Source organism: Giraffa tippelskirchi, chromosome 8, assembly GCF_054371585.1.
Source record: "Giraffa tippelskirchi isolate mGirTip1 chromosome 8, T2T-mGirTip1v1.2.pri, whole genome shotgun sequence".
Lineage (NCBI taxonomy): Eukaryota > Metazoa > Chordata > Mammalia > Artiodactyla > Giraffidae > Giraffa > Giraffa tippelskirchi.
Genome location: NC_137282.1, coordinates 93,847,049 through 93,873,639, shown reverse-complemented (window position 1 = coordinate 93,873,639; position 26,591 = coordinate 93,847,049). Strand labels below are relative to the sequence as shown.

General features: G+C 36.9%; 1 protein-coding gene across 11 annotated transcripts in view; it reads left to right on the top strand.

Moving 5' to 3' along the window:
• Window positions 1–26,591, top strand: part of ARL15 (ARF like GTPase 15) — a 632,366-nt gene that overhangs the window by 232,905 nt on the left and 372,870 nt on the right. For all 11 annotated transcript variants that reach the window (XR_014061457.1, XR_014061454.1, XR_014061455.1 and 8 more), the window contains one exon: window positions 3,417–3,625. Coding sequence is in view for 3 of the 11 variants with exons in the window: in XM_081517766.1 (XP_081373892.1) it covers window positions 3,417–3,625 (209 nt within the window). In the remaining 8 variants the exon portion in view is untranslated. The remainder of the gene's footprint in view (window positions 1–3,416; window positions 3,626–26,591) is intronic.

The window sequence follows — 26,591 nt, the reverse complement described above, 5'->3', positions numbered from 1 at the left end:
TCAGTTCGGTTCAGTCGCTTAGTCCTGTCTAACTCTTTGTATCCCCATGGACTGCAGCACACCAGGCTTCCCTGTTCATCACCAACTCCCAGACCTTTCTCAAACTCTTGTCCATCAGGCTGGTGATGCCAACCAACCATCTCATCCTCTGTCGTCCTTTTCTCTTCCCACCTTCAATCTTTCCCAGCATCAAGGTCTTATCCAGTGAGTCACTTCTTCATATCAGGTGGCCAAAGTATTGGAGTTTCAGCTTCAACATCAGTCCTTCCAATGAATATTCAGTACTGATTTCCTTTACATTTGACTGGTTGGATCTCCTTGCTGTCCAAGGGACTCTCAAGAGTCTTCTCCAACACCACAGTTCAAAAGCATCAATTCTTTGGTGCTCAGCTTTCTTTATAGTCCAACTCTCACATCCATACATGACTACTGGAAAAACCACAGCTCTGACTAGACAGACCCTTGTTGGTAATGTCTCTGCTTTTTAGTAGGTTGTCTAGGTTGGTCATACCTTTTCTTCCAAGGAGCAAGCATCTTTTAATTGCATGGCTGTAGTCATCATCTGCAGTGACTTTGGAGCCCAAGAAAATAAATCTGTCACTGTTTCGATTGTATCCCCATCTATTTGCCATGAAGTGATGGGACAGGATGCCATGATCTTAGTTTTTTGAATGTTGAATTTTAAGCCAGCTTTTTCTCTCTCCTCTTTCACTTTCACCAAATGCTCTTTAGTTCCTCTTCACTTTCTGCCATAAAGGTGGTGTAACCTGCATATCTGAGGTTATTGATATTTCTCCCTGCAGTCTTGACTCCATGTCCAGTTCTAGCTATTGCTTCTTGACCTGCATACTGATTTCTCAGGAGGCAGGTAAGGTAGTCTGCTATTCCCATCTCTTGAAGAATTTTCCATAGTTTGTTGTGATCCACACAGTCAAAGGCTTTGGCGTAGTCCATGAAGCAGATGTTTTTCTGACATTCTCTTGCTTTTCCTATGATGCATCAGATGTTGGCAATTTGACCTCTGGTTCCTCTGCCTTTTCGAAATCCAGCTTATATATCTGGAAGTTCTCAGTTCACGTACTGTTGAAGCCTAGCTTGGAGAATTTTGAGCATTACTTTGCTAGCCTGTGACATGAGTGCAGTTGTGGTAGTTTGAACATTCTTTGGCTTGCCTTTCTTTGGGATTGGAATGAAAACTGACCTTTCCAGTCTTGCGGCCACTTCTGGGTTTTCTAAATTTGCTTATGTATTGAGTCAGTTCTTGTACAGCATCATCTTTTAGGATTTGAAATAGCTCAGCTGGAATTCCATCACCTCCACTAGCTTTGTTTTGTAGTGATGCTTCCTAAGGCCCACTTCACTTCACACTCCAGGATGTCTGGCTCTAGGTGACTGATCACACCATCATGGTTATCTGGGTCATTAAGATCTTTTTTGTTTTGTTCTTCTGTGTATTCTTACCACCTCTTCTTAATGTCTTCAGCTTCTGTTAGGTCTATACTGTTTCTATCCTTTATTGTGTCCGTCTTTTCATGAAATGTTCCTTGGTATCTCTAATTTTCTTGAAAAGATCTCTAGTCTAGATATTTAAGGTTATTCAACATCAGATTCCCTTGATCTTAATATTTACCTGGTTATTTTTATATAATATTATGATGAATAACCCAGATTTTAGAATCTCAAAATATGTTTCAAAGCCTGAGTCAGTTACACCTCCCTTTTAAATTTTGTTGTAAGAATTACCTGAGCTATTTTTTCAAGAATACTTAGCTCTGCGCCTAGAATGTAGAAGTGGTTAATAAATGGTAGCCGTTTGATTGATACTACTCTTTTAAGAGACTTGCCCAGAGTGGACAGATGACTCATCCCTTTCTCCCGGAGAACCCTAATATGTTCCTTTATAATCTTTCCTCTTCTCAGTGTCATCCCATGGTAAATTGGCTCTTCAGGAGAAGAAAAGACCTGACAGATAGCTTTTCCTGATTTTTCTTGGTGAAAATACTCCTATGCTGTTCATTTCCAAGCTACCAAAATGATTTCACTGAACACAGTTTGAGAAGAGACACATATTTTACTCTTAGCAGCCAGTACACACCAATTCCAGTCTCCACTCTGAATTCTAACTCTGAGCACACTAGATCCACTATAGAAACTAGATGTTCCATAGATGACTAAAATATAGTTTTTAACTAGTCAGAATTTGAAATTGGTAAAATTCCTTGATACCAAATTTTTGTTAAATAACCCATAACTTGTATCGGTTATGTAACTCCACTCCTCCACCCCCGCCACCCCCCCACACGCATGCATGCATGCACACACACACACAAATTGCCCATGCTATTCATGAATTAAAAAAAAGGAAGCATTCATCATGATATAGTGGGAAATACCCACGCCCTCCCTGAGCAAGTTGTCTACTTACTCAGACGCAGACCTCAAGTTTGTGATTTACTGTATACATCAATGGAGCTTAGTCACTTCACCTCTCTTGGCCCCAGTTTCCTCAGAGTTGGAAGCCTAATTAGTATATAATTCCATTTCCTTCTTCCCTCATTTTCCTCATTCTTTTATCAAACTTTTAATTGTAAATTGTGCTAAATATTTGAAACACAGTAAGGAATAAGACTTGGCCCTGGCTGATGAGAATCTTACTGTCTTATTTTATGAATATCCATCTCACTGAGGCCATGAGTGTGCGTGCATGCTCAGTTGTATCTGACTCTTTGGGACCCCATGGACTGTAGCCCACCAGGCTCCTCTGTCCGTGGAATTTTCCAGGCAAGAATACTGGAGTGGGTTGCCATTTCCTTTTTCAGGGAATCTTGCTGACCCAGGGATCGAAACCCACATCTCTTGTGGTCTTCTGCATTGACTGGCAGATTCTTGCCAAATGGAGTTATACAAATGTGCCAAAGGCCAAGATTTTACTTCATCACAGAGTTTAGCACTTTGACACATAAAGGTATTGTGCTAATACCTGTTTACATTAAACAAGGTTGCTCTGATCAGTAAGCGGTTCTCTTACTGATGTTAATGATATGGAGAGAACCCTTGGTGAACAGCTTTGTTATTCTGCTCTATGAGTTAAGCTCAGACTCAGTTTGTAGAGAGGGTAGTTTATTCAGGACTATTAAGCAAATCTGAAAGCATTCTTTTGTGTTTAAGAAGTACTTAGCCTGATTCTTTCTTCCATATTTTGATAAGAAAGGCATGAAGAATGACTCTGAAACTTTTGTGTTCTCCTTCAAGGCCGTATCCACCCATCGGTTCTATTGCCTTTGTTCTCATCAAATGTGATCTCTGCACTTAATTTTCAAAGCCATGTTGGTGTCCAATAGGAAATTACTGTTGGGAACATTTTTCATGTTGCTGAAAGCTATTTTTAAAAAGAGAGTTTGTTTTGTTTTTGACAGGGGCTGATAATATCCGGAAATACTGGAGCCGCTACTACCAAGGATCTCAAGGGGTAATATTTGTATTAGACAGTGCCTCTTCAGAAGATGATTTAGAGACTGCTAGAAATGAACTGCACTCAGCTCTTCAGCACCCGCAATTATGCACTTTACCCTTTTTAATATTGGCCAATCATCAAGACAAGCCAGCTGCTCGATCAGTACAAGAGGTATGTCTCACGAAGGTAACAACTCTTTGTCTGTTTGTTGCACTTGTGCTGCCATGCTGGAATCTGAAAAAATTCCTGTAATTAGAAATATGCTGGTTATACTGTTTCTCAACATGAAATTTTAGATTATGAAAAAAGAACGCCTGTATTAATCTGATGGAAATTATTATTCATACCTCTAACCCCACTTGGAGATCAGAGGTGGTTTTATTTTAACCATTTAGCAAAAGTTAGAGGATTTATCTGAATATATTTCTCATCTATTTTAGAGGGCTAAAGGCCTGGTTATTTAACTTTTGTTTTTACAGCCTACCAGCTTACTTAGTTCATTCTTTGTTTCAAGGAATGAATCATGTGTATTACCACACATCATTCACCCTCAGATGTCATGTCCTTGTCCCTTGTAATGCCCACTGCTTACTAGAAGCAGTGGGTACTATTATGTAATCAGCCAGGCTGAAAATTGATGTCTTATCTTGCAAGTTCCATGCCACCGAATACCTTTTAATACGGACCCATTCTTTATCTTCCATATTTAATTTCATTTCTTTGCTTGTATCTCTCCTATAAAAGCATGAGACTGATTCTGGGCAGATGACCACGGTCTCGGCAGAGTTTCTCATTCATGGTACTAAAGTAATAAGATACATGAATAGCTTTCAAAACTTAAATGATAGTGAAGTTTAGCCTTAAGTACAGTGAAATCTAAACTTTTGATGTATTCCTTTTCACCTGTAACTCTCAGGATATGTTCTATCACCACCACCTCCCCCTACTTCAAAAGTTTTGTGCTTTTCTTTTATTGACTTTAGAATAATAGAAGCCACACTGCCCTTTAGTCTGAAAAACAGATGAGGAGCCAAGGATATAACATGTTCTAACTCCAGACTCCCTCCCACTTTGTGTGGGACCTATTGGCAGATAGCTTTGTCCCTGTGCCTGCCTTCTTACCTGTGAAATGGGAATAATGTGATTCTTTTTTAATGAGAAGTGAGTGGGATTAATTTCCTAATTCACTTTGAAGTGTACTCAATGTAGGAGGTACCATATACAGAGTATTTTCATTTATTTTAGGAAAGTAGTAAAGAAGGCAGGGGTTTCTTATTAAACACAGCTTATATGTATCTTTAGTTGCCTCATTCAGCATTTAGTAGTGCTAACCTTTTTAGATTTTGTGAAATACTGTACAGATAAAAAAGGAATAATACAAATCTATTCAGACAATCAACAATGTGCAGATCTTCAGCATTGTAATTGTGGTGCCTTCATTATTGCTTCTTAAGACCTCAGGTACATTTTTTAACCTCTTAACACCAGTTTTTCTGTCTGTAAAATGGATGTAATAGTGTAATGATAGGTAGTTAAAAGTGTTAGATTAGTTTATGATTATAAGGTGATTTGCTGAAAAGACATTGGTATTCTGAGATTTACTGTGGAAAATATAGGAATGTATTACAGAATATACATAGACAATACAACATTTTGTGTGTATTAATAATACATGTTTAATAACATATGTGTAGTAATACATAGATGTATTTATACATGAATAAATATAGATTATGATGTGAAATAGATAATACGTAACTTCAAATCACTGTAAAGACATGTGCTATAGCTAAAAAGATTTTATTTTGCTTTTAAATTAGAAACTGTTTATATGTTTCCATAGACATCAAAAAAGTGAAGCTAATGTGTTCTATAAACCTAACATATGACTCATAGTAATCCTCCATAGGAATTAAAGACTGCTACATTGAATAAAGGTAGCTTGTAACAATTAATTGCTTAAGAGTATGCCATGTGGTTGTTGGCTGGCTGCCTCTTCTAGGAAAAGGACAGCTATCTAACATCGGTCGTTTCAAATTTTTGTTGAGACGAGACAGAATCGAGAATACACTCACCTGACAATTCATTTTTTTCAGTAAGAAGAGGTTATGAATGTGGGGTAATCAGAGATATACTTGGAAGATTATTCTAAGCTTGTATATACTGGAGCATATGTGTGTTTGACTTTGCTTTTTATTCGTATCCATTTTAAATGAATTTTCTACAAAATTTCCACTTGGGATGGAATTTGCAAATGCCATTTTGAGGACTGCTTTAAGTAAAGCATTTCCCTGTGATTACATACACACATACTACACCAGATGCATGTTTATGTTTTAGACTGCCCTAATTGAATTCATGGACAAATTCCATTGTAGATCTTGAACTTGAGACATAGTGAAGTGCTCAAACTTACTTTGAATTTGAGAGAGAAAGAAATGGAAGCTTCCTATTTTCCCCATTGCTTGTACGACAGAGGTTTCTCCGTGTAGTATTATGATGCTTTCCTGAAGTACTCCTAGGAATGTTTTAGGAATTAATACCTTTTTGTTAGCATAAAAATGGAATTATGAAATTAAATTAAAAAATTTTTAGAAACAGTAACCTCAAAATTGTTGAGAGTAGGCATAAATAGAAGAGGAGAGAGAGATTAAGAAGTAAGCAGAGTTACACGTTATTTGAAATAAGTTGTGAAGTGGTCATCTGTTTATTACTTCCTTTCCTGAGCCTAAAGGTATTACGTGTCCTGTGTTCTGTTGCGTATAAACATTTCTATTCCTTTCTACCTGCTAATTTGTGTGCACTAATTGCCAGATGCTAAAAAGATGGTGTTTTACTCTGCAAAATACCTGTATATTTTAGGTAAAATTCTGTTCTTTGAGGATCAGGGAAAACGCATTCATTTTACCAAGAAGCACGGAACAGTACTTTGATGCAGTTACAAAAAATGAGGCATAGAGGTTTATCGATTCTTTCCCTACTCCCATTGAAATTATTGCATTTTGTGCTTAATGTATTTGCAAAAGACTTGCAGTTATTTACCCTATCACTCAGGTAAAACTGTAAGAATTCATTTATCATTTAAGAAGGATATCAGTTCACTCTTGAGCTTAGAAACTGGTAAGAGCTGGTGAAAACCATAGGAGAAAACTGAATTATCACTAGGATTCCCACAGATGGTGAAAATCGTCAGGAAGTTGTATATTTAGTTCCTCCCTCTGCAATGAAAGTTTTGCTAGGCTTTTGAGAACTAAGATAGAAACAATGGTTAAAATTATGGTGTAATGTACAAATAAAGAGCAACATGCCCCATTATTTTGTTGCTTTTTTAGAAAGCAAGTGGAGTCTTGTGCATTGCATAATTTTCCTTTCTGTAATATACCTGCTTGGTAATGATCTGTGTTTTAACTTACCAGAATTTTAAGATTTTATGCCTTGAGACTGGACAGTAGAGAAAAAAATTTTTTAATAAACTTTTTTGTTGGTAATAGCAAAACACTGGGAAAAAGGACACCCTTTACATACTGTCTGAAAGCCAAGCAGTGCTTGCAACAGATGTTTGTTGTATTCACTTTAGGGAGGTGTAGTTACCACAGTTTTCCAGAATTTACTCATATCAACTATTTTTCTCTGTAGAAAACATAATATAAAATACTATAGTTACATCAACTGGCCCATTTGATTCATTAGGGAAAATTCTGATCTAACTTAAATGATAAAGCTTTCTAAAACAAGAATCATTAAGGGCAAATAGGTTGATTTTTTAATTTGTATTGAATTGTAATTGTATCTAATTTGTTTTACAACTCCCATAGGAGAGCATACTTCAGTTCTGAAGTTATTTAATAGATCAGGAGGATTTTATGAGAAGTTAAGTTGATAGAGTAGCCAATAAAAGTAATCCTGTTTTCTTTCTACACAGTTGATTCTTTTACCTCCCAGCTTTTTCAAATCCTATTTTCATTTTATTGGGCATTACAGTGTTTTATAAAATGGCACATTTTGTCAACATGAAAGACATGGTTTATCTTTTCTGCAATCTAATCTGATTTGATATTCTTTCATATCCTTAATCTAAAAGTACTTAACTGATTCAGAAATAATACATCAAATATACTGAGTTAACTCAAATATTTTATATTAAAGAAAATATTAAGAAGTATGAAGACTAACACAACATTGTGAAACAACCGTGAAGTGAAGTGAAAGTCACTCAGTCGTGTCTGACTTTGCAACTTTGTGGACTGTATAGTCCATGGAATTCTCCAGGCCAGAATACTGGAGTGGGTAGCCTTTCCCTTCTCCAGGAGATCTTCCCAAGCCAGGGATCGAACCCAGGTCTGCCTCATTGCAGGCGGATTCTTTACCAGCTGAGCCACAGGAGAAGCCCAAGAATACTGGAGTGGGTAGCCTATTCCTTCTCCAGTGGGTCTTCCCGACCCAAGAATCGAACCGGGGTCTCCTGCATTGCAGATGGATTCGTTACCAATGGAGCTATGAGGGAAGCCAAAAAATCAACTGTACTTCAGTTTTTAAAAATTTTAAAAAGGATATAAAAGTGTGAAACATAGAAATTTGAAGTAGAATTATAAGGTTAGATCACTATTGGTTCCATGGCTCATTAATTGTAGCATAGGAATGTACAGCTTCTAAATTAAAATATCAGCAATAAAGTTGAAATTTCTGATTAGATGTTTCTCAATTTTGGTTCAATTGTTATTTAGTTCATTATTGTGATGTACATGCTTCCCCCATGGCTCAGTGGTAAAGCATCTGCCTGTAATGCAGGAGACCCAGGAGATGCAGATTCAATCTCTGGGTTGGGAAGATCTCCTCGAGGAGGAAATGGCAATCCACTCCAGTATTCTTTCTTGCCTGGAGAATCCCATGGACTGAGGAGCCTGGGGGGTCTGCAGTCCATGTGGTTGCAAAGAGACACGACTGACCTTGCCCACATGCACAATGTACGTAGAATGTGGTGTTCTGTTTGAAAAGAATAGAAGAGGATCTGCAGTTATAATCCCAAAGAAAGGCAGTGCCAAAGAATATTCAAACTACTGCAAAATTGCACACATCTCACTTGCTAGCAAAGTAATGCTCAAAATTCTCCAAGCCAGGCTTCAACAGTATGTGAACCATGAACTTCCATATGTTCAAGCTGCATTTAGAAAAGGCAGAGGAACCAGAAATCGAATTGCCAACATTTGCTCTATCTTCGAAAAAGCAAGAGAGTGCTAGAAAAACATTTACTTCTGCTTTATTGACTACGCCAAAGCCTTTGACTATGTGGATCACAACAAACTGTGGAAAATTCTGAAAGAGATGGGAATACCAGACCACCTGACCTACCTCTTGAGAAATCTGTATGCAGGTCAAGAAGCAACAGTTAGAACTGGACATGGAATAACAGACTGGTTCCAAATCAGGAAAGAATTATGTCGAGGCTGTCTATTTTCACCCTGCTTATTTAACTTATATGCAGAGTATATCATGCAAAATGTCAGGCTGGATGAAGCACAAGCTGGAATCAAGATTGCCGGGAGAAATATCAGTAACCTCATATATGCAGATGACACCACCCTTATGGCAGAAAGTGAAGAAGAGCTAAAGAGCCTCTTGATGAAAGTGAAAGAGGAGAGTGAAAAAGTTGGCTTAAAACTCAACATTCAGAAAACTAAGATCATGGCATCCGGTCCCATCACTTCATGGCAAATAGATGGGGATACAATCGAAACAGTGAGAGGCTATTTTTTTTGGCTCCAAAATCACTGTGGATAGTGACTGCAGTGATGAAATTAAAAGATGCTTGCTCTTTGAAAGAAAAGTTATAACCAACCTAGACAACATACTAAGAAGCAGAGACATTACTTTGCCAACAAAGGCCCATCTAGTCAAAGCTATAGTTTTTCCAATAATCATGTATGGATGTGAGAGTTGGACTATAAAGAAAGCTGAGCGCCAAAGAATTGATGCTTTTCAACCGCGATGTTGGAGAAGACTCTTGAGAGTCCCTTGGATAGCAAGGAGATCAAACCAGTCAATCCTAAAGGAAATCAGTCATGAATATTCATTGTAGGGACTGATGCTGAAACTCCAATACTTTGGCCACCTGATGCAAAGAATTGACTCATTTGAAAAGACCCTGATGCTGGGAAAGATTGAAGGCAGGAGGAGAAGGGGACGACAGAGGATGAGATGGTTGGATGGCATCACCAAATCGATGGACATGAGTTTGGGCAAGCTCCAGGAGTTGGTGATGGACAGGGAAGCCTGGCATGCTGCAGTATATGGGGTTGCAAATAGTCTGACATGACTGAGCAACTGAACTGAACTGAAGTGTAATGCTATAAACATTACTTTTTTAGGCTTTTTTTTTTGTGTGTGGCCCTTTTGTATATTAGTGCAGCATGCAGGATCTTCATTGTGTCATGTGGGGTCTTTCACTCTAGTTGTGGTGACTGGGCTTAGTTAACTATAGCATGTGGGATCTTAGTTCCCCTACCAGGGATTGAACTCCCCTACCAGGGATTGTATTGCAAGGAGGATTCTTAACTACTGGACCACCAGGGAATTCCGCCAAACCATGTTTTAATTATCAATATTCATCTTTTTTGAATAGTGCTTTCAGTATTTGCCATGTCATTCATAGTTTATTTAGTTCTCACTTTTAGTCTAGACATTTTATGGAAGAGAGTGCTAGTATATGTTTTATGTTACTTAACTATTACATTTAATTATAATTACTTCTTTTATATAGATAATTGTTTCTACATTTTGTACATTTCCCTTTTCTCACAAAAAGTCAGAGAGAGTTTAAAAAGATTGAAGTTTTGGGGCACTGTTTGTAAATAATCTTCTAGTTTAAAATTTTTATATTTATACTGCTTGACAGGAGAGCAGTTGTTTTTTGGTAGCTCTATGAAGTAGTGAATATCATCTCTGATTTTACATGACAGATCTTTTATTAGAAGTGCAAAGCAGTGTTTAAATCACATAAAATCCTAGCTTAATTTAATATTACTTTCTGTATATGGAGAGAAACATGTGTGTCTCTATGTGTTTGTGGTATAATCATTGTAAAGTGTCATATACTTTAAATCTTAAGAGTTTTCCAAGTATCTTGACCTGCCTCTTGGCAGCATTTTAGAATACTGATTTGATTTCACATAGAACAGTGTACATACTTATTGTGTGAGCAGTTTGAAAACTCCCTTATGGGACATATATTTATCCTAAAATGATATGGGATACATTTATTTTTTGTCCGTCTCTTACAGATGTACTGCATTCTGTTACAGTTTAATCTTGGGGAAAGGAGAGAGTTTGGTAGTCAGTTTTCCACTGAATGACTTGGTGATCCCTAGAAAATGTTTACTAACTTGCAAGAGAAGCTGAATCACATTCATTTTAATAGTTTGTTACAAAAGTGTCAGTATTATGGAGCAACTCTTGAAGAGTGTTGAAATAGCCAGAATATTTTATTTAATCTACTTTCATGTGCTTTTTATATGCATTTCTTGAAAAAAATTAATTTGTGTATTTGATTTCATTGATTCTAAATCTAGCCACATTAATCTCACCATTCTAGGGAACTCTGTAGATCTATATTTTTTGCACCCACATGGTAAATTTGAAAATATGCCCTGCCTGCTGAAAACAAAAGAAATTCCCATTAACAAATATGTTACATAAGAACATTACATAACAACAGCTATCAAAATTAATTAGGTGGGATAACAAAGTAATACATTTGAAAATATAACAGTATATGCTCAAAAAGAATTCGTTATGTTCTTTTATAAAACTCTCATTTCTTTCCACTTTCTTCCTTTATTCAGTCACCTGTATATCTTCATTTTATGTAAAGCGGGCAAGTTTTGAAACTCAATTCTTACTTTCCTCACCAGACATTTCAGTGCCCAGCTCTCTCATCTCCGCCTCTGTTGTACTCACAGTTTCCTGGTTGTTTACATCCCCACAGCTCCTCCCTGCCTCCCTATTCCTCAAAACAGACCAGAAAAGAGCAGACTTCCTATCTGTTTTTCACAATGCCTGTCTTAAAAGCCAGTGTTTCCTTCTAATTCCTTCTATAATCAAATGAAACACCACAGATTTAATACGTTAATGTGCTTGAGAATTGTATTCTCTTTTCTTTTCTCTCTCATTTCAAACTACCACTTACTATTCCTGTTGCCCTAGGAAAATCACCTAAAGATTATGTGTCACAAGAACTTTTGCTGAATACCAGTGGCTGAGACAGATGTCCTCCTTGTGACTTCTCAAGGCATCCTGGACTTATCCTAATCATAAAAATTAGAATTAATTGCTTGTTAACTTTTCTGTATACCCTTCAAGTTCGCAGGCTCCTTGCAGGACAGGATTTCTGGTTTATGTCTCTGTGCTTGGTCTATGTTGTTTGAATGAGTACTACCTCTGAGTCTTTCTGGATGAGCTTCCCTGTTGGCTTAATGCCATCAGCTTTGTCTAGATTCCCCTATTCTCCTTTTACTCAGTATGACTCATCTGTTTCCATCCTTGAATATAGAAATTTTCCTTTTCCTCTGCACTAAACCTTGACCTTTGAATATTGCTCATGAACCAGATCTTCTGTGAAACCTTACCACTCTGATCATGTTAATAGTTTTCAAAAGTGTCAATCTATTAACTACCATATTCATAAAAGTTTGTTTTTCATGTCCTTTTATCTACTTCACTTTATTTACTTCACTTGAGTACCTTGCTTACAACAGGTTGTTTTTTTCTTCCCAAGTCCCTCATAAAAAGTGAGGACATCTTGCCTGAATAACATTATTTTAATATGTTTTTAATTTATTGCCTGTCTTTTAACTGTATAGAGCTTATTTCACTTCCTAGCACCACAGACTATCTTTTACTGCTTATTTTTCTCATGTGGAGACTGGTACATGGTAAAGTTCTATGGGAACATAATTGAGATGATTTTAAAGCAATGAATTCAATTTAGTAAAAACAAATTTAGCTTTGTAAATTAATAAAAGTATTATATTTGTGAAACTTTAGAAGGATTTTTTAAATTCTTACATTTAACAGTTTTTCTTCCTATACATATTTAAATATTTTACAATAATGAATCATAACCAGTACAGTTAGAGTTGGATTTTATCCTAACAGTATTATTTTACTTCTTTGTTATTTGAAGCAATATTATTTGGTTGGCTGTACTGGTGAATTTCACCCTTTATATCTGTATTTCAATTTTGTAGCTTGTAAAAATAAGTGTTTAATTAACCCTCATTCAGCAAAGGCAACAAATTATTCTGAGGCAAAAGTTTCCAGAGCCATCTTTCTGGTTCTTAGCTTTATTTCATTTGCAAAGAAATTCAGCTACTATACATTCCAAAGCTCACAAAGTTAATAAAGCATTTGTTGAGTTAAATTTATTTGAAAATAGACACATAGTTAATGTCAGTAAGACGCTTTGAAGATAAAAAGCACAATAAGCGTTAGTTATTATCATTATGATAATTATTATCATTATTATTATTACATAGTGTCTGCTTAAAAATACCTTTGGTTACTCTGGGATGGCTGCAACTAATGAGAGGAGTTAATCTGCTGGGTTTTATCCAGAACTAAGGATTTGAGACTTAATACACTGAAGGTCTTTTGTTTGTTTGTTTGTTTCCTAAGTAGATCAAGATATATGTTTATTCTCGAAAGAAAAATACACTTCCTATAATGCAGAAGCATCAGAACTCACTGTGAATAGTTTGAATATTTTCTTATGTCTGAGGGTAGGTCTGGTGGGTTGTAAAACAACCTTTTAAATAGTTAAAACGTTGTATTTCTTAACTATTTCTCCCTGGTGTAAGAGCTCAAATTTATAATGTGTATGTTCTTAAAAAAATAAAATATGAGAACTTAATTCTTATTACAAAAATGAAAAATTACACTTTTAGGAAGTTATAAAAATAACAACTAATTACATAAATTAACTCCAATAAGAGTATTTTATGGTGTTTCCTTAGGTTCTTTAGAAAGAAGACTTCAAAATTAAGCCAAATTCCTTACAAGAAGCTGAAAAGATTGTCATCCCATATCAGAGATAAGGGAAGTAGTGGAACATTTTAATAGGCAGATGTATGAGAGTCACATGTACACCCAGCCTCATAATCAGAAAGACATTAGTGACATTTCTGAAGAAGACATTCCCTAATATTATTGCAAATTAAGTAAGAAAAGACCTCAAGAGAATGAAAAGAGAAAAGGTGCCTGGAGCCAATGAATTACAATTGACAACCTAAAGGCAGTTGAAGAACCAATTGCTAGAGTGATTGCAAAGCTATTCATAGTGTGCAGCAGACAGAGCACAGCCAAAAGCTGGAACAATGCCTCCAGTTCAGCAGTATTGCTTCAAAAGAATGGAAAGAGGGGAACGGGAAGAGCCACTGACCCTGAGACCAATTTCCAGGCAGCTGCACAAACTATATACTGTAATTAAAGGTTTTGACCAGTAATCACAGTGAAGCCAGACTACAGAAAGTCTAGGGAACCAGCAAGGTTTACAATGAGTCAGACATCCTTAACTTAAAACATGGAAAAGCAGGTAAAAAAAACCAGTCCATTTCTGGCAGTGACTTTGAAAAGCTCTTCTGTGTTAGCACAGATATGAAAAGCACATATTTTGGGCCTTCCTCCTGTAAGAACAAAAACACATAATGAAAGATACCTGCTTTCATCTTTTGAGATGAAAAGACTACTCTGCCGCTCAGAAACAGGCATTTTCTCCTTGCCACTTCATATTTTTTCTTTACCTATGAATCGCATGTGCCTTTGATGAAAACAATGAATTAGACGTGAGCAGTGGTACAGACGATAGACTGAATAGTGCTTAGAAGTGGCCACTCTTCCAATGCCCCTGGGCTCTGGTAGAAATGAACTCATCTACACCTGAGTAATTTGTCTATAGAACCTCTTCTCCCTTTTGTTCATTGGTGCCTAGACTCATTCTTTTTCTTTCTTTAGTAATATGTCTTTATGTAGAATTCCATATTCAGCCACAACTCTCTTATTTAAATATTCACATAGCCACTTTGAGTGTGCATTTCTTAACAAAAGAAGTATCTAGTGGTTCAAATGCAGGTAAGATTCAGACTTTAAACACAAACAAGATTTGTATTCTTAGAAGAGGCTAATGAAGAAAAATAGCATCTGGTTTTGCAGGCACCACATAGATCCCTCCTGACTGGGTCTGTTACTTCTTTAATTTCTTTACCAGAAGTTCTGAAATTCAAATTTCATATAAATATTTGACCAAAAATTTAAAAAACAATTACAAGTTTTTTACTACTAGGATGTAAAAGAAGAGAGTCAAGTAGAATTTCATTTTGTTATATTTAGCCTTATAATTAGACATGTTCAAGAGTCTGAACTTATTAGTGTGTATATAGACTGACTGAGTTTAATTCATTCCACACCTGAAATAAGATTGTGAAGCTTGAAAAGAATGCTCTGTAAAGAATGTTTAGACAGTAAACAGCTCCATAAAATAACTGGAATTATTTTCATAAGTGGTAAATGAAATCAGTTGTGCCTGATGGGAAGAAGCTTCTATGTATGAACTGTGAAATAATTTGGATGTTGCATAGAATGATACGATTTTAACATGGAGCATTTGTAATAATATATTATTTATTTTTAGACTGTAGTTATGACTAATAATTTGTCAAGCCAAAACAAGTCTTTAGTGAAAGAGGCCAGAGTGGAAAATCTGGGTAACTTGTATAGTTTAGACAAGGAGAACAAAGAAATAATGAAATGAAAATAAGACTTTGGCAGGGAATCCTTAGAGGACAGCTGGTTGAAGAATTCAGTTGCTAACAGTGCTATAAAAGAAAGATACTCTCTCGTCATGATTTAGTTCATTGCGTTGAGAATAAGATTGAATAATTAGAGGGATCTTGAGGAAATAACCCCCAAACGATCATGAATTAGAGACATAATCTATATGCGGTAAGTTCAGTTCAGTTCAGTCGCTCAGTCATGTCCTTTGCAACCCTACGGACTGCAGCACACCATGCTTCCCTGTCCGTCACCAGCTCCTGGAGCTTACTCAAACTCATGTCCATCGAGTTGGTGATGCCATCCAACCATCTCATCCTCTGTCATCCCCTTCTCCTCCCACCTTCAATCTCTCCCAGCATCAGGGTCTTTTCCATTGAGTCAGTTCTTCGCATCAGGTGGCCAAAGTATTGGAGTTTCAGCTTCAGCATCAGTCCTTCCAATGATTATTCAGGACCGATTGCCTTTAGGATTCACTGGTTTGGTCTCCTTGCAGTCCAAGGGACTCTCAAGAGTCTTCTCCAACACCAGTTCAAAAACATCAATTCTTTGGTGCTCAGTTTTCTTTATAGTCCAACTCTTATAGCCATACATGACTTACATGCAGTAAGCAATATCATTAATACTGTTACTGGTATTGTTACACAAAGGCAGATCATATGCCCAGACAAATGCCCCAATTTTCCAAAACATAAAAGCATAAATTCTTAAGACAGAACACCTTTCTTTCTTGTTATATATAAAGATTTACATTTTACTTAGTTCTAATATAGTTTCATTTAAAATGGTACTTGTCAAACTTATTGGAAAGTGAAATCTAAATATTTAGACTTAATGTATGGGTAGAGATTCATTAAGTCTACAAATACATGTTTCTGCAGGTTTGGGGAAATAAAAAATGATACTGAATTTCCATATTTTTATTTTGACTTTGATGTTCTTTCTTTAAATCTCAAGTTTTGACATATTTCTGTTTTTTCTTAATAATAACTTTTAATGATTTTTTTAACATTAATATGCAAACAAGCTCATTTTTTAGGTGAAAAGAGAACACAGATGTTAAGGTAAAACATGAAATCACTAAATTGCTTGAACCTGTTATAGCTAGCAGAAATTTTTTTATTAATATAGCTATCTTTTTTACATTTACAAAAAGCTCTCTTTTTCTTTTTGTCTTCAAAACTTTTATCAGCACAGTTTGTTTCTCTAGGGAAATACAGTTTTTCTGTAATGATTCTCAGTGTGCAATGCCCTTTAATTATTTAGAACATTAGTTTAGCAGTGTCAGTGTACAAAGTATAGAATATTTTGTTGAATCTGTACTAACTCCATATGAGGCTCTGGACATTGCTTTTTTGGATAAAATGCTAGATAATCTGTGTTTTTATAGTTTCATCTGTTAAAATGGAGTATGAAAATTACAGTCCTTTAGTACTTGTTCTTATTTGGATTCTAGTTAGTCAGGATTTTGCCATATGGTTCCTTAGACATAGTAAAACTGAACTGAAAGATATGTGCTGTTAAAAATGTCATGTTTTTAAGATGTTAAAGCAAGAGGTATGGCTGTAATTCCTGGATTTATTAATACTTTCACTGAAACTATTTTTAGAATAACTCTTCTCCACTCACTTTGAACACAGATATAGACAAGTTTGTGATGAATTCTATTTGAGATTCCTTGACCCATTCTCTGTCAATTAAGATTATGTGGCTAAAATCCTATAGAAAATGCATGCCTATCATTTTCACTTGGATCTCCATTGAGTATTACATAATCTTTAAAAATCCATTCAATCTCTGACTTCCCTGGTTGTCCAGTGGCTAAGACTCAGAGCTCCCAATGCATGGGGTCTGGGTTTGATCCCTGGTCAGGGAACTATATCCCACATGCAACAACTAAGACCCAGCATAGCCAAATAAATAATAAATATTTTTTAAAAATCCATTCCATCTCATTTTAATTAATAATATTAATGATTAATAAAACCACATAGTACACTTTTAAGAGGGTACCAAAAAGTATACAATGAGTATTCTCTTTACTCCTCATGAGCACTCTTCCACTCTCATCTGTAACTCGCAGCATTCAACTAAGCTACATTATTAAAAAACTTTGACTATCAAAAGGTTAGAAATACCAACCTAATAAATTTTGCTTAACATAATGAAATATGGACTGTACATTAATGAATGTAATTTTCTTAAACTTAGTACTTCTAAGATACTAGCAGTAAAATATTACAATCATTTCAAGAAAATTAGTTTTAATAGTCTCTAGGTTATTACTCTGAGTTTTAAACAGTTTTACCATATATTTGTTGCAAAGCTTTTCTCTAAAGAAACAAAGCATTAAATATGCATTTAAAGGCCTTTGCCCTTATTTCTTCAGAACTGAGTCTATGTTCCAAGGCATGGCTATGCTATAGATTTTAATGCATTCTTTCTCTTATTGATAAACTTTTAGGTTGTTTCTGGATTTTTAAGATTATAAACAAAGTTGTTGATGCTTATCTTTGTACCTGTTTCCTTTTGTATCTTTGCAAGCATTTCTCAAGTATATAATGATGTAAAATTGGAATTACTGGGTCAGAGGACATGCACATATTTAACTTGAGGGGTATTTAAGTTGCATTTGGGCTTTGGAGATGATGAACAATAAGACTCTGAGGTCAAAATCTGGATTTAAATCCAAATTGTTGAGTCATATTGGGCAAATACTGAAGTCTGTATCCTCATCTGTAAAATAGGGATAATCTTAGAACCTATCTCATAGTGAACAGTAAGGATTAAATGAGCCCATAGAGAGTACTCAGTATTAACTGTTGCTCCTCGCCTCCTCCAGACCGAGATGTTAAGAGGATTAAATGACACTTATAGCCCTGTCTGGTACAGTGGCCCATCAGTGCTCATCAGATACACAAAGATGATACAGGAAACAATCCTTCTAGGCACAATATATTTACATGCTTTTGAGGGTGCTCAAAGAATAAATTATAAATACAAAAAAGAAATTAAAAGGAAATCATTGAAGCAATGAGGACCTTATACAACCCTTAAAATTTTTGTTAGATTAGTTATAAGCAATTAATTTATCTTACTTTCATATATGCAGAGTTCTTATCAGAAACTGCTTTTTTAAATTATTAGTAAAATGTTCTTTCCCTTTTGGAGAAGGCAATGGCAACCCACTCCAGTATTCTTGCCTGGAGAATCCCGTGGATGGAGGAGCCTGGTAGGCTACAGTCCATGGGGTCGCAAAGAGTCGGACACGACTGAGCGACTTCACTTCACTTCACTTCTTTCTCTTTTGCTGTGATGAAGCCAGAAAGATCAAATCTTTCAGTGATTTTCGCTTGCACAATTTGACACTAAAACTTGTTCTTGATGATGTTCCAGATAGATAATTCTTGCCTTAATTTTTTAATATGTCAGTTTCACAGTACTGTTAAGTTTGTAGCGTTGTCTTTAAAAAAGCAAAACAAAAGTAAATATAGAATGTTATACTTTGCCAAAGCATAAAAATGAGTGAGGTATTTGGACTAGCTATGGACCTACCTGCAGATCTCTAGCTTTCTGGGAGGCCCCACAGTAGCCCAGAAATCTCCTTTTTTATAGTGTGTCACATGATATGTTCTTAGGGTGTGGTTGACAGTCTTGTTTCCTCTCTTTGAAGGCCCAAGAAGTTACTCAGATTATTTTAGAGTGTTCTTTGCACCAGTTCTTACTTTCAGATTTAAATAAAATCTTCTTAAACCTTAAAGGTGAATTACTTTGCATTACTTTTATTGGTTTTCAATTGTTTTTGGAACTGAGTTTTCCTAGAAACAAGATCTGGGGTGTGTTTTCTTTTGGGGGAAGTTTTAAGGATTCCTTATGGACTTTCCCAAAGCCCCAAATTTGCCAACCAGAAGGGCCTGATGGAAACAAATTACTTAATAAAATAATGAAAACAAGACATACTAGGAAAAAAAACTGCCTCCACTCTCTGTCTTCCTTATCATAAATCAGACCTGTGTGTGTGTTTAATAGAAAGGAGGGTGTTGTTTCCCCCCACCCCTGGTTCATTCTCAGTTTCTTTTGATCATTGATCTGGGTGACCCTACGCTCAGGGTTTTTTTCCTTCATTTGACATGGACAGATTTTTGAAGTATAGCTCTCCTTTGGGAAGCCCAGCCAGTTCCACTTGACTAATCTGTGATCTAATGACAGTAATGCAGGGTTACTACAGTGGCCATTTTGTGTGCTTTGAGGAGGGCGGCCAGACAGAGTGGGAGAAAGGCCATGTCTGCAGAGAAAGAGAGAGGCAGGGTGATCGAATAGTGTGAAAAAGACTTGTTAGCCCACATTAGTTTGCCTGATTTACTTCACAACAGGTCAAGAAAGGCCAACAGCAGGGTTGTTAAATCGCAAAGTTGAAAATCCCAGTATTAGAAAGCTTTCAGATCTCTGAGAGCTGTTCATTCCAAAGTTGGTTTTAACTCACCTTTGAGTTATACCAATCAGAGGAGCATCACCTGGTCCTTCAGTCTTACATACATTTATGAAATGATTCTGTGACCCTGGGTTCTTTTTCAGTGCTGCCAGTTTTCAACGCCCTGTCATAGCTGGACCTTTGTACAATGGGCTTGGATGTAAAAGAGAACCCAAACGCAGAGCAAGTCGTTGCACTTTTTTATGCCCTGTGTTTAACCCTTAATGAAGTGTCCATGCATTCCATTTGGAAATGCTGCAGGAGTGCCTTGGTCAATTCCCATACCGACAAGGGACAGAGCTCTGAAATTTGTTCCCACATGTCTACTCGAATGTGTGTCTGTGTAAGTGCACATGCTTGTGAGTCCTCCCTATAGAATCAGTGTTATTTAAAAAAACTAAATTAGTTTTCAATGTTTGTCTTTCCTCCATATCAAGCTTAAACTGGTATATTTTATAGCTTACTGCTGTTTATGAAAGAAAATAGATGATTTATCAAAAAACACCCAAGTTCCTGGAATATATTGCCAGCTTAAATATTATAGGAACGCACAAGTGATCTTTTGGAATTTTTATTACTTTTTCTTTCATATTCAAAAGTACTTTGGAATTGATAGATTATCCCAAGAAATATAGTTAAAAGCTACATTGTGCTGTGCTATGTGCTGTGCTAAGTCACTTCAGTCGTGTCTGTCTCTGCGACCCCATGAACTGCAGCACACCAGTCCTCCCTGTCCTTCACCATCTCCCAAAGTTTGCTCAAGCTCAAATCCAGTGAGCCGGTGATGCCATCTTCAAATCACCTAGATACAACAAATCATTAAAATATTACGGTAAGAGCCAATGGAAATACGTAAGAAGTACTGTGGGATGACAGAGAAAAGACCGAAATTATTTGAAATAATGTGTGTAGCACACAGTATGTTTCACATACATTATCTCAAGTAATTCTCTCAACTGCCTGGGGTAAGCTTGGTATTGTATTACTTCCTTATCCATTCTATAAATGAAGGTCCCAGTAATGAAGTAATAAATTACTCAAGTCCAATTTGTGACTTGAACCCAAGTCTTTGGACTTCAGCTCATCTGCTGTTTTTGTTTGTCATCCAGTCGCTTAGTTGTGTCCAGTTCTTTGTGACCCCATGAACTACAGCACGCTAGGCTTCCTTGTCCTTCACTGTCTCCCTGAGTTTGTTCACACTCGTGTCCATTAAGTCGATGATGCCATCCAACCATCTCATCCTCTGTCACCCCCTTCTTCTCGTGCCCTCCTCTTTCCCAACATCTGGGTCTTTTCCAGTGAGTCGGCTCTTCACATCAGGTGGTCAAAATATTGGCGCTTCGGCTTCAGTGTTAGTCCTTCCAGTGAATAGTCAGGGTTGATTTCCTTTAGGATTGACTGTTTTGATCTCCTTATTGTCCAAGGGACTCTCAACAGTCTTCTCCAGCACTGTAATTCGAAAGCATCAGTTCTTCGGTGCTCAGCCTTCCTTATGGTTCAACTTTTACATCTGTACACAACTACTGGAAAAATCATAGCTTTGACTTATATGGACCTTTGTTGGCAAAGTGATGTCTCTACTTTTTAATACTCTGTCTAGGTTTATGATAGTTCCCCTTCTAAGGAGCAAGCGTCTTTTAATTTCATGGCTGCAGTTGCCATCCACAGTGATTTTGGAGCCCTAAGAAGATCTGTCTCTGTTATACTTTTTCTCCTTCCATTTGCCATAAAGTGATGGGACTGAATGCCATGATCTTAGTTTTCTGAATGTTGAGTTTTAAGCCAACCTTTTCACTCTCCTCTTTCACTTTCATCAAGAGGCTCTCTAATTCCTCTTCACTTTCTGCCATTAGAGTGGTATCACCTGCATATCTGAGGTTGTTAATGTTTCTCCTGGCAATCTTGATTCCAGCCTGGATTCATCTAGCCTGGCATTTCACATGATGTGCTCTGCATAGAAGTTAAGCAGGGTAAAAATATACAGCCTTGACTACTCCTTTCCTGGTTTTGAACCAGTCCATTGTTCCATCTGCGGTTCTAATTGTTGCTTCTTGATCTGTGTGTAGGTTTCTCAGGAAACAGGTAAGGTGGTCTGGTATTCCCATTTCTCTAAGTTTTTTACAGTTTGTTGTGACCCACACAAACAAAGGCTTTAGCATAGTCTTTGAAGCAGAAGCAGATGTTTTTCTGAAACTCCTTTGCTTTCTCTATGATCCAGCAAATGTTGGCAATTTGATCTCTAATTCCTCTGCCTTTCCTCAACCCAGCTTGCACTTCTGGAAGTTCTCAGTTCATATACTGTTGAAGCCTAGCTCAAAGGATTCTGAGCATTATCTTGCTAGCATGTGGAATGAGTGCAATTGTGCAGTAGTTTGAACGTTCTTTGTCATTGCCCTTCTTTGGGACTGGCGTGAAAACTGACCTTTTCCAGTCCTGTGGCCATTGTTGAGTTATCCAAATTTGCTGACATATTGAGTGCAGCACTTTCATAGCATCAACTTCTAGAATTTGAAATAGTTCAGCTAGAATTCCATCACCTCCACTCATTTTGTTCCTAGTGGTGCTTCCTAAGGCCCACTTGACTTCACACTCCAGGATGTCTGGCTCTAGGTGAATGACCACACCATGGTGGTTATCCAGGTCATTAACACCTATTTTTGTATAGTTCTTCTGTGTATTCTTGCCACCTCTTCCTAATCTCTTCTGCTTCTGTTAGGTTTTTACTCTACCACAACAATCTCTTCTCTTTGATTTTATAGAAGAAAAGAAGCATTTTGTTTGATTTTTAAGATATACTTTTTTTTTCACTTTGAAGTTTTAAATCTTTTTCTCTGGAATAATTTTTGGTACTTGGATAGGCCCCACCTGCCAATGTAGATGGGCCCTTTTTGCAAATGTGTTCAGTTAAACTTAGAGTAATATATTGAAGAAACTAAACCAAATATATATTTATATATTTGTGAAATTGAGTGACTATTGTATTCTATACTTATGAAAGAAAGTCTGCTGATTTGGGCTTAGCTTACTGTCCAGTTTATCTTTGTTTTTAGAAATAACATGAGATGTCATTAGAGAAAGAATGACACTGAAAGCAATTTTTGCAAACACCGAACCTCCTCCTTAAGCTTTCCTGGCTTTAACCCAACTCTGGCTCCATTCATTCAGTATTTGTATTCCTCAGTTTTATAAATGAGAGACAAGAAGGAGAAGAGAAGATCAAAGAAAGTAATGGAGATACAAAAACAGTATATTTTGGGAATTGTTAACCATTCCAAAGAGAATAATACATTTTCTTAATGTGACCCTTTATACACTTAGATGAGAAATAATAATCACAGAGTTAAAAGGTACCTTTGCATTAGATAGCAGTTCCCTTTCTTGGTGCATGCATGCATGCTCAGTCCCTTCAGTCGTGTCCAACTCTTTGCGACCCTATGAACTGTAGCCCACCAAGCTCCTCTGTCCATGGGATTCTCCAGGCAAGAATACTGGAGTGGGTTTGCCATATCCTTCTCCAGGGGATCTTCCCAATCCAGGGATAGAATGTGCGCCTCCTATGTTTCCTGCATTGCAGGTGGATTCTTTGCCATTGAGCCACTCGGAAAGCCCCTCCCTGGGAAAGCCCCTCCCTTTTTTGTTACCTCTTGTGAAATACTTCTACCACCCATGTGACATGTGATGGAGAAAAGATGGGTTGGGATTTAGATCAACTCATCTGACCTCAAAGTGTCAATCAATTCCTAGATTCTGTAAAGTGCTGTGACCTACTAAAGATACAACACATTAGCAAATACTTCTTAGCTTTCAAAATAATTCTGAGTTTTAATTTTATACCACTGTTGTCTTCTCTGAATGATATTGCACTGTGTCCCTATTTCAGAAATCATTGATGTTCTTGTTAAGAAACTTGCTCAGCTACCTTTTATTGAGTCAGCAAATATTTACTGGGAAAAGGAATCTCTGTTTTGATTACTGATATATCTGTAGGTGCCTAGAGCACCTCCTTCAAACATAGTAGGTACTCAGTAAATATTGGCAGATTAACAAATTTATTCAGTGCCTATAATGGATCAAGCTGTGTAGTGTTCAATATATGGACCAAGTCCCTGCCATTGTATAGTGTTCCAACTGGGCAATTTTCAAAGCTGTTTTTCTTTATAGTGTGGTGGCAGTAATTCACTTTTAGAAATAGGTAAAATGAAAGATTTAGATAATGGTAAAACAAATTATTATAATGCAGCATTCCCAAAAATACTTGAAAAATTTAATTAGGATATTTAAGAGAAAATGGGAATCATTATTTAAAATACCTATCTGAATTATGTGCCCAGTACCTTTTTTTGTTTGCTTGTTTGTTAATGTTATTTTATTTGCTGAGAATTTCCATGTTTTATTCCTGAACTAAAAATATTTAATATTGTCATGTTAAAACATATTTGAGATATTGCTGACAAAATTTATTGAGTAGAATTGTTCCTTTTTTCTTCTCTACCCTTGAAGAAATGGAAGTATGTTTAATGTATTGGAGAAATGTAGCAATTATTAAAGAACTTTGAATAAAAATCTCCTAAGACCAGTCATGGTAGAACTCAGAAATTTGGTGGACATTAACTGGTATGACATTTGCCAAGGCAGGTGGTAAATGTCAAAAAAGTATCCACTTGCCTTGTATGGCATATATGCACCAAGCCTTGAGACGCATTGTGTCTCTGGGGTAATCATCTGAAAAGCCTTTCATCTATTTCACAGACTCAATCCTGTACAGAAACCTTCACTCTAAGACCACACTGAAAACACATCTCTGCTTAAGAATGCAGATTTTTAAAAAACGTATACATATATATACACATACAGATGTGTGTGTGTGTGTGTGTGTGTTAATATAGTTCTTATTTAAAATAATCTGTCTTTTATAGCAGACTCTTGATTTTCGTCAGGGTATATTCTCAACTCTTCTCCAATAGAGAAGTCACTTACTATATGTAATACTGATACTTGAGAGAAAAGACTAAGTCATTTTTGTACGTTTCCAGAAATCACTTACCTATTTCAGAAGAGGTTTGATAACCCAAATCAATCTTTATTTTAGTTAATTAATTTTAAAAAATGGTTTTTTTGGTTGCACTGCACAGCTTGTTTGGATCTTATTTCCTCAACCAGGAATTGAGCCCAGGCGCCCAGCAGTGGAAGTGCAGAGTCCTAACTACTGGACCACCAGGGAATTCATTCAAATCAATCTTTTAATGGGGAGAGGATGTGTAGGAAGCATATTGTACTAGAGACCTTCACACACACACTTTTGGCCTTTGGATGATGAGAATCAGAACATCCCCTACAGTAAATCCTAGCTCTTTATTAGGAAAAGATAGCCATCAAATACAGAGTTAAGGGAACAGTTTGGAATCAACATGTACACACTGCTTAATTTAAAATGGATAACCAACAAGGACGTACTGTATACTACAGGGAACTTTGCTCAATATCATGAGGCAGCCTGGATGGAAGGGGAGTTTAGGGGAGAATATATACATGTATATGTACGGCTGAGTTGCTTTGTTATGCACCTGGAACTATCACAACATTGTTAATCAGTTATATTTCTGTATAAAATTAAAAGTTTTAAAAAAGTACAGAGTTGCTGAATGTGTGCCAAAGTGCTTGGAGGGAGAGCTAGGGGGCCCCTGCAATAGTCTCCACTTGGGGCAAATGCTGCCCAAGTATTTTCAGTTCGTGTCAGACAAGGTTTGGGGTGATGGTTTGATCTTAATCTAAAGACTATTTTGGCCCAGGCATTTGGCTCAATGTCAGAATGCCTTTCATGTTTGAGTTGAGCTATGGCAAATTCACCTTCAGTTCAGTTCAGTTCAGTCGCTCAGTCGTGTCCGACTCTCTGAGACCCCATGAATTGCAGCACGCCAGGCCTCTCTGTCCATCACCAACTCCCAGAGTCTACCCAAACCCATGTTCATCGAGTCGGTGATGCCATCCAACCATCTCATCCTCTGTCGTCCCCTTCTCCTCCCGCCCCCAATCCTACCCAGCATTAGGGTCTTTTCCAATGAGTCAACCCTTCGCATGAGGTGGCCAAAGTATTGGAGTTTCAGCTTCAACATAAGACCTTCCAATGAACACCCAGGATTGATCTCTTTTAGGATGGATTAATTGGATTTCCTTGCAGTCCAAGGGACTCTCAAGAGTCTTCTCCAACACCACAGTTCAAAAGCATCAATTCTGTGGCGCTCAGCTTTCTTCACCGTCCAACTCTCACATCCATACATGACCACTGGAAAAACCATAGCCTTGACTAGATGGACTTTTGTTGGCAAAGTAATGTCTCTGCTTTTAAACATGCTATCTAGGTTGGCCATAACCTTCCTTCCAAGGAGTAAGCGTCTTTTAATTTCATGGCTGCAGTCACCATCAGCAGTGATTCTGGAGCCCAAAAAAGTAAAGTCTGACACTGTTTCCACTGTTTCCCCATCTATTTCCCATGGAGTGATGGGACCAGATGCCATAATCTTAGTTTTCTGAACGTTGAGCTTTAAGCCAACTTTTTCACTCTCCTCCTTCACCTTCATCAAGAGGCTCTTTAGTTCTTCTTCACTTTCTGCCATAAGGGTGGTGTCATCTGCATATCTGAGGTTATTGATATTTCTCCCGGCAATCTTGATTCCAGCTTGTGTTTCTTCCAGCCCAGCGTTTCTCATGATGTACTCTGCATATAAGTTAAATAAGCAGGGTGACAATATACAGCCTTGACGTACTCCTTTTCCTATTTGGAACCAGTCTGTTGTTCCATGTCCAGTTCTAACTGTTGCTTCCTGACCTGCATACAGGTTTCTCAAG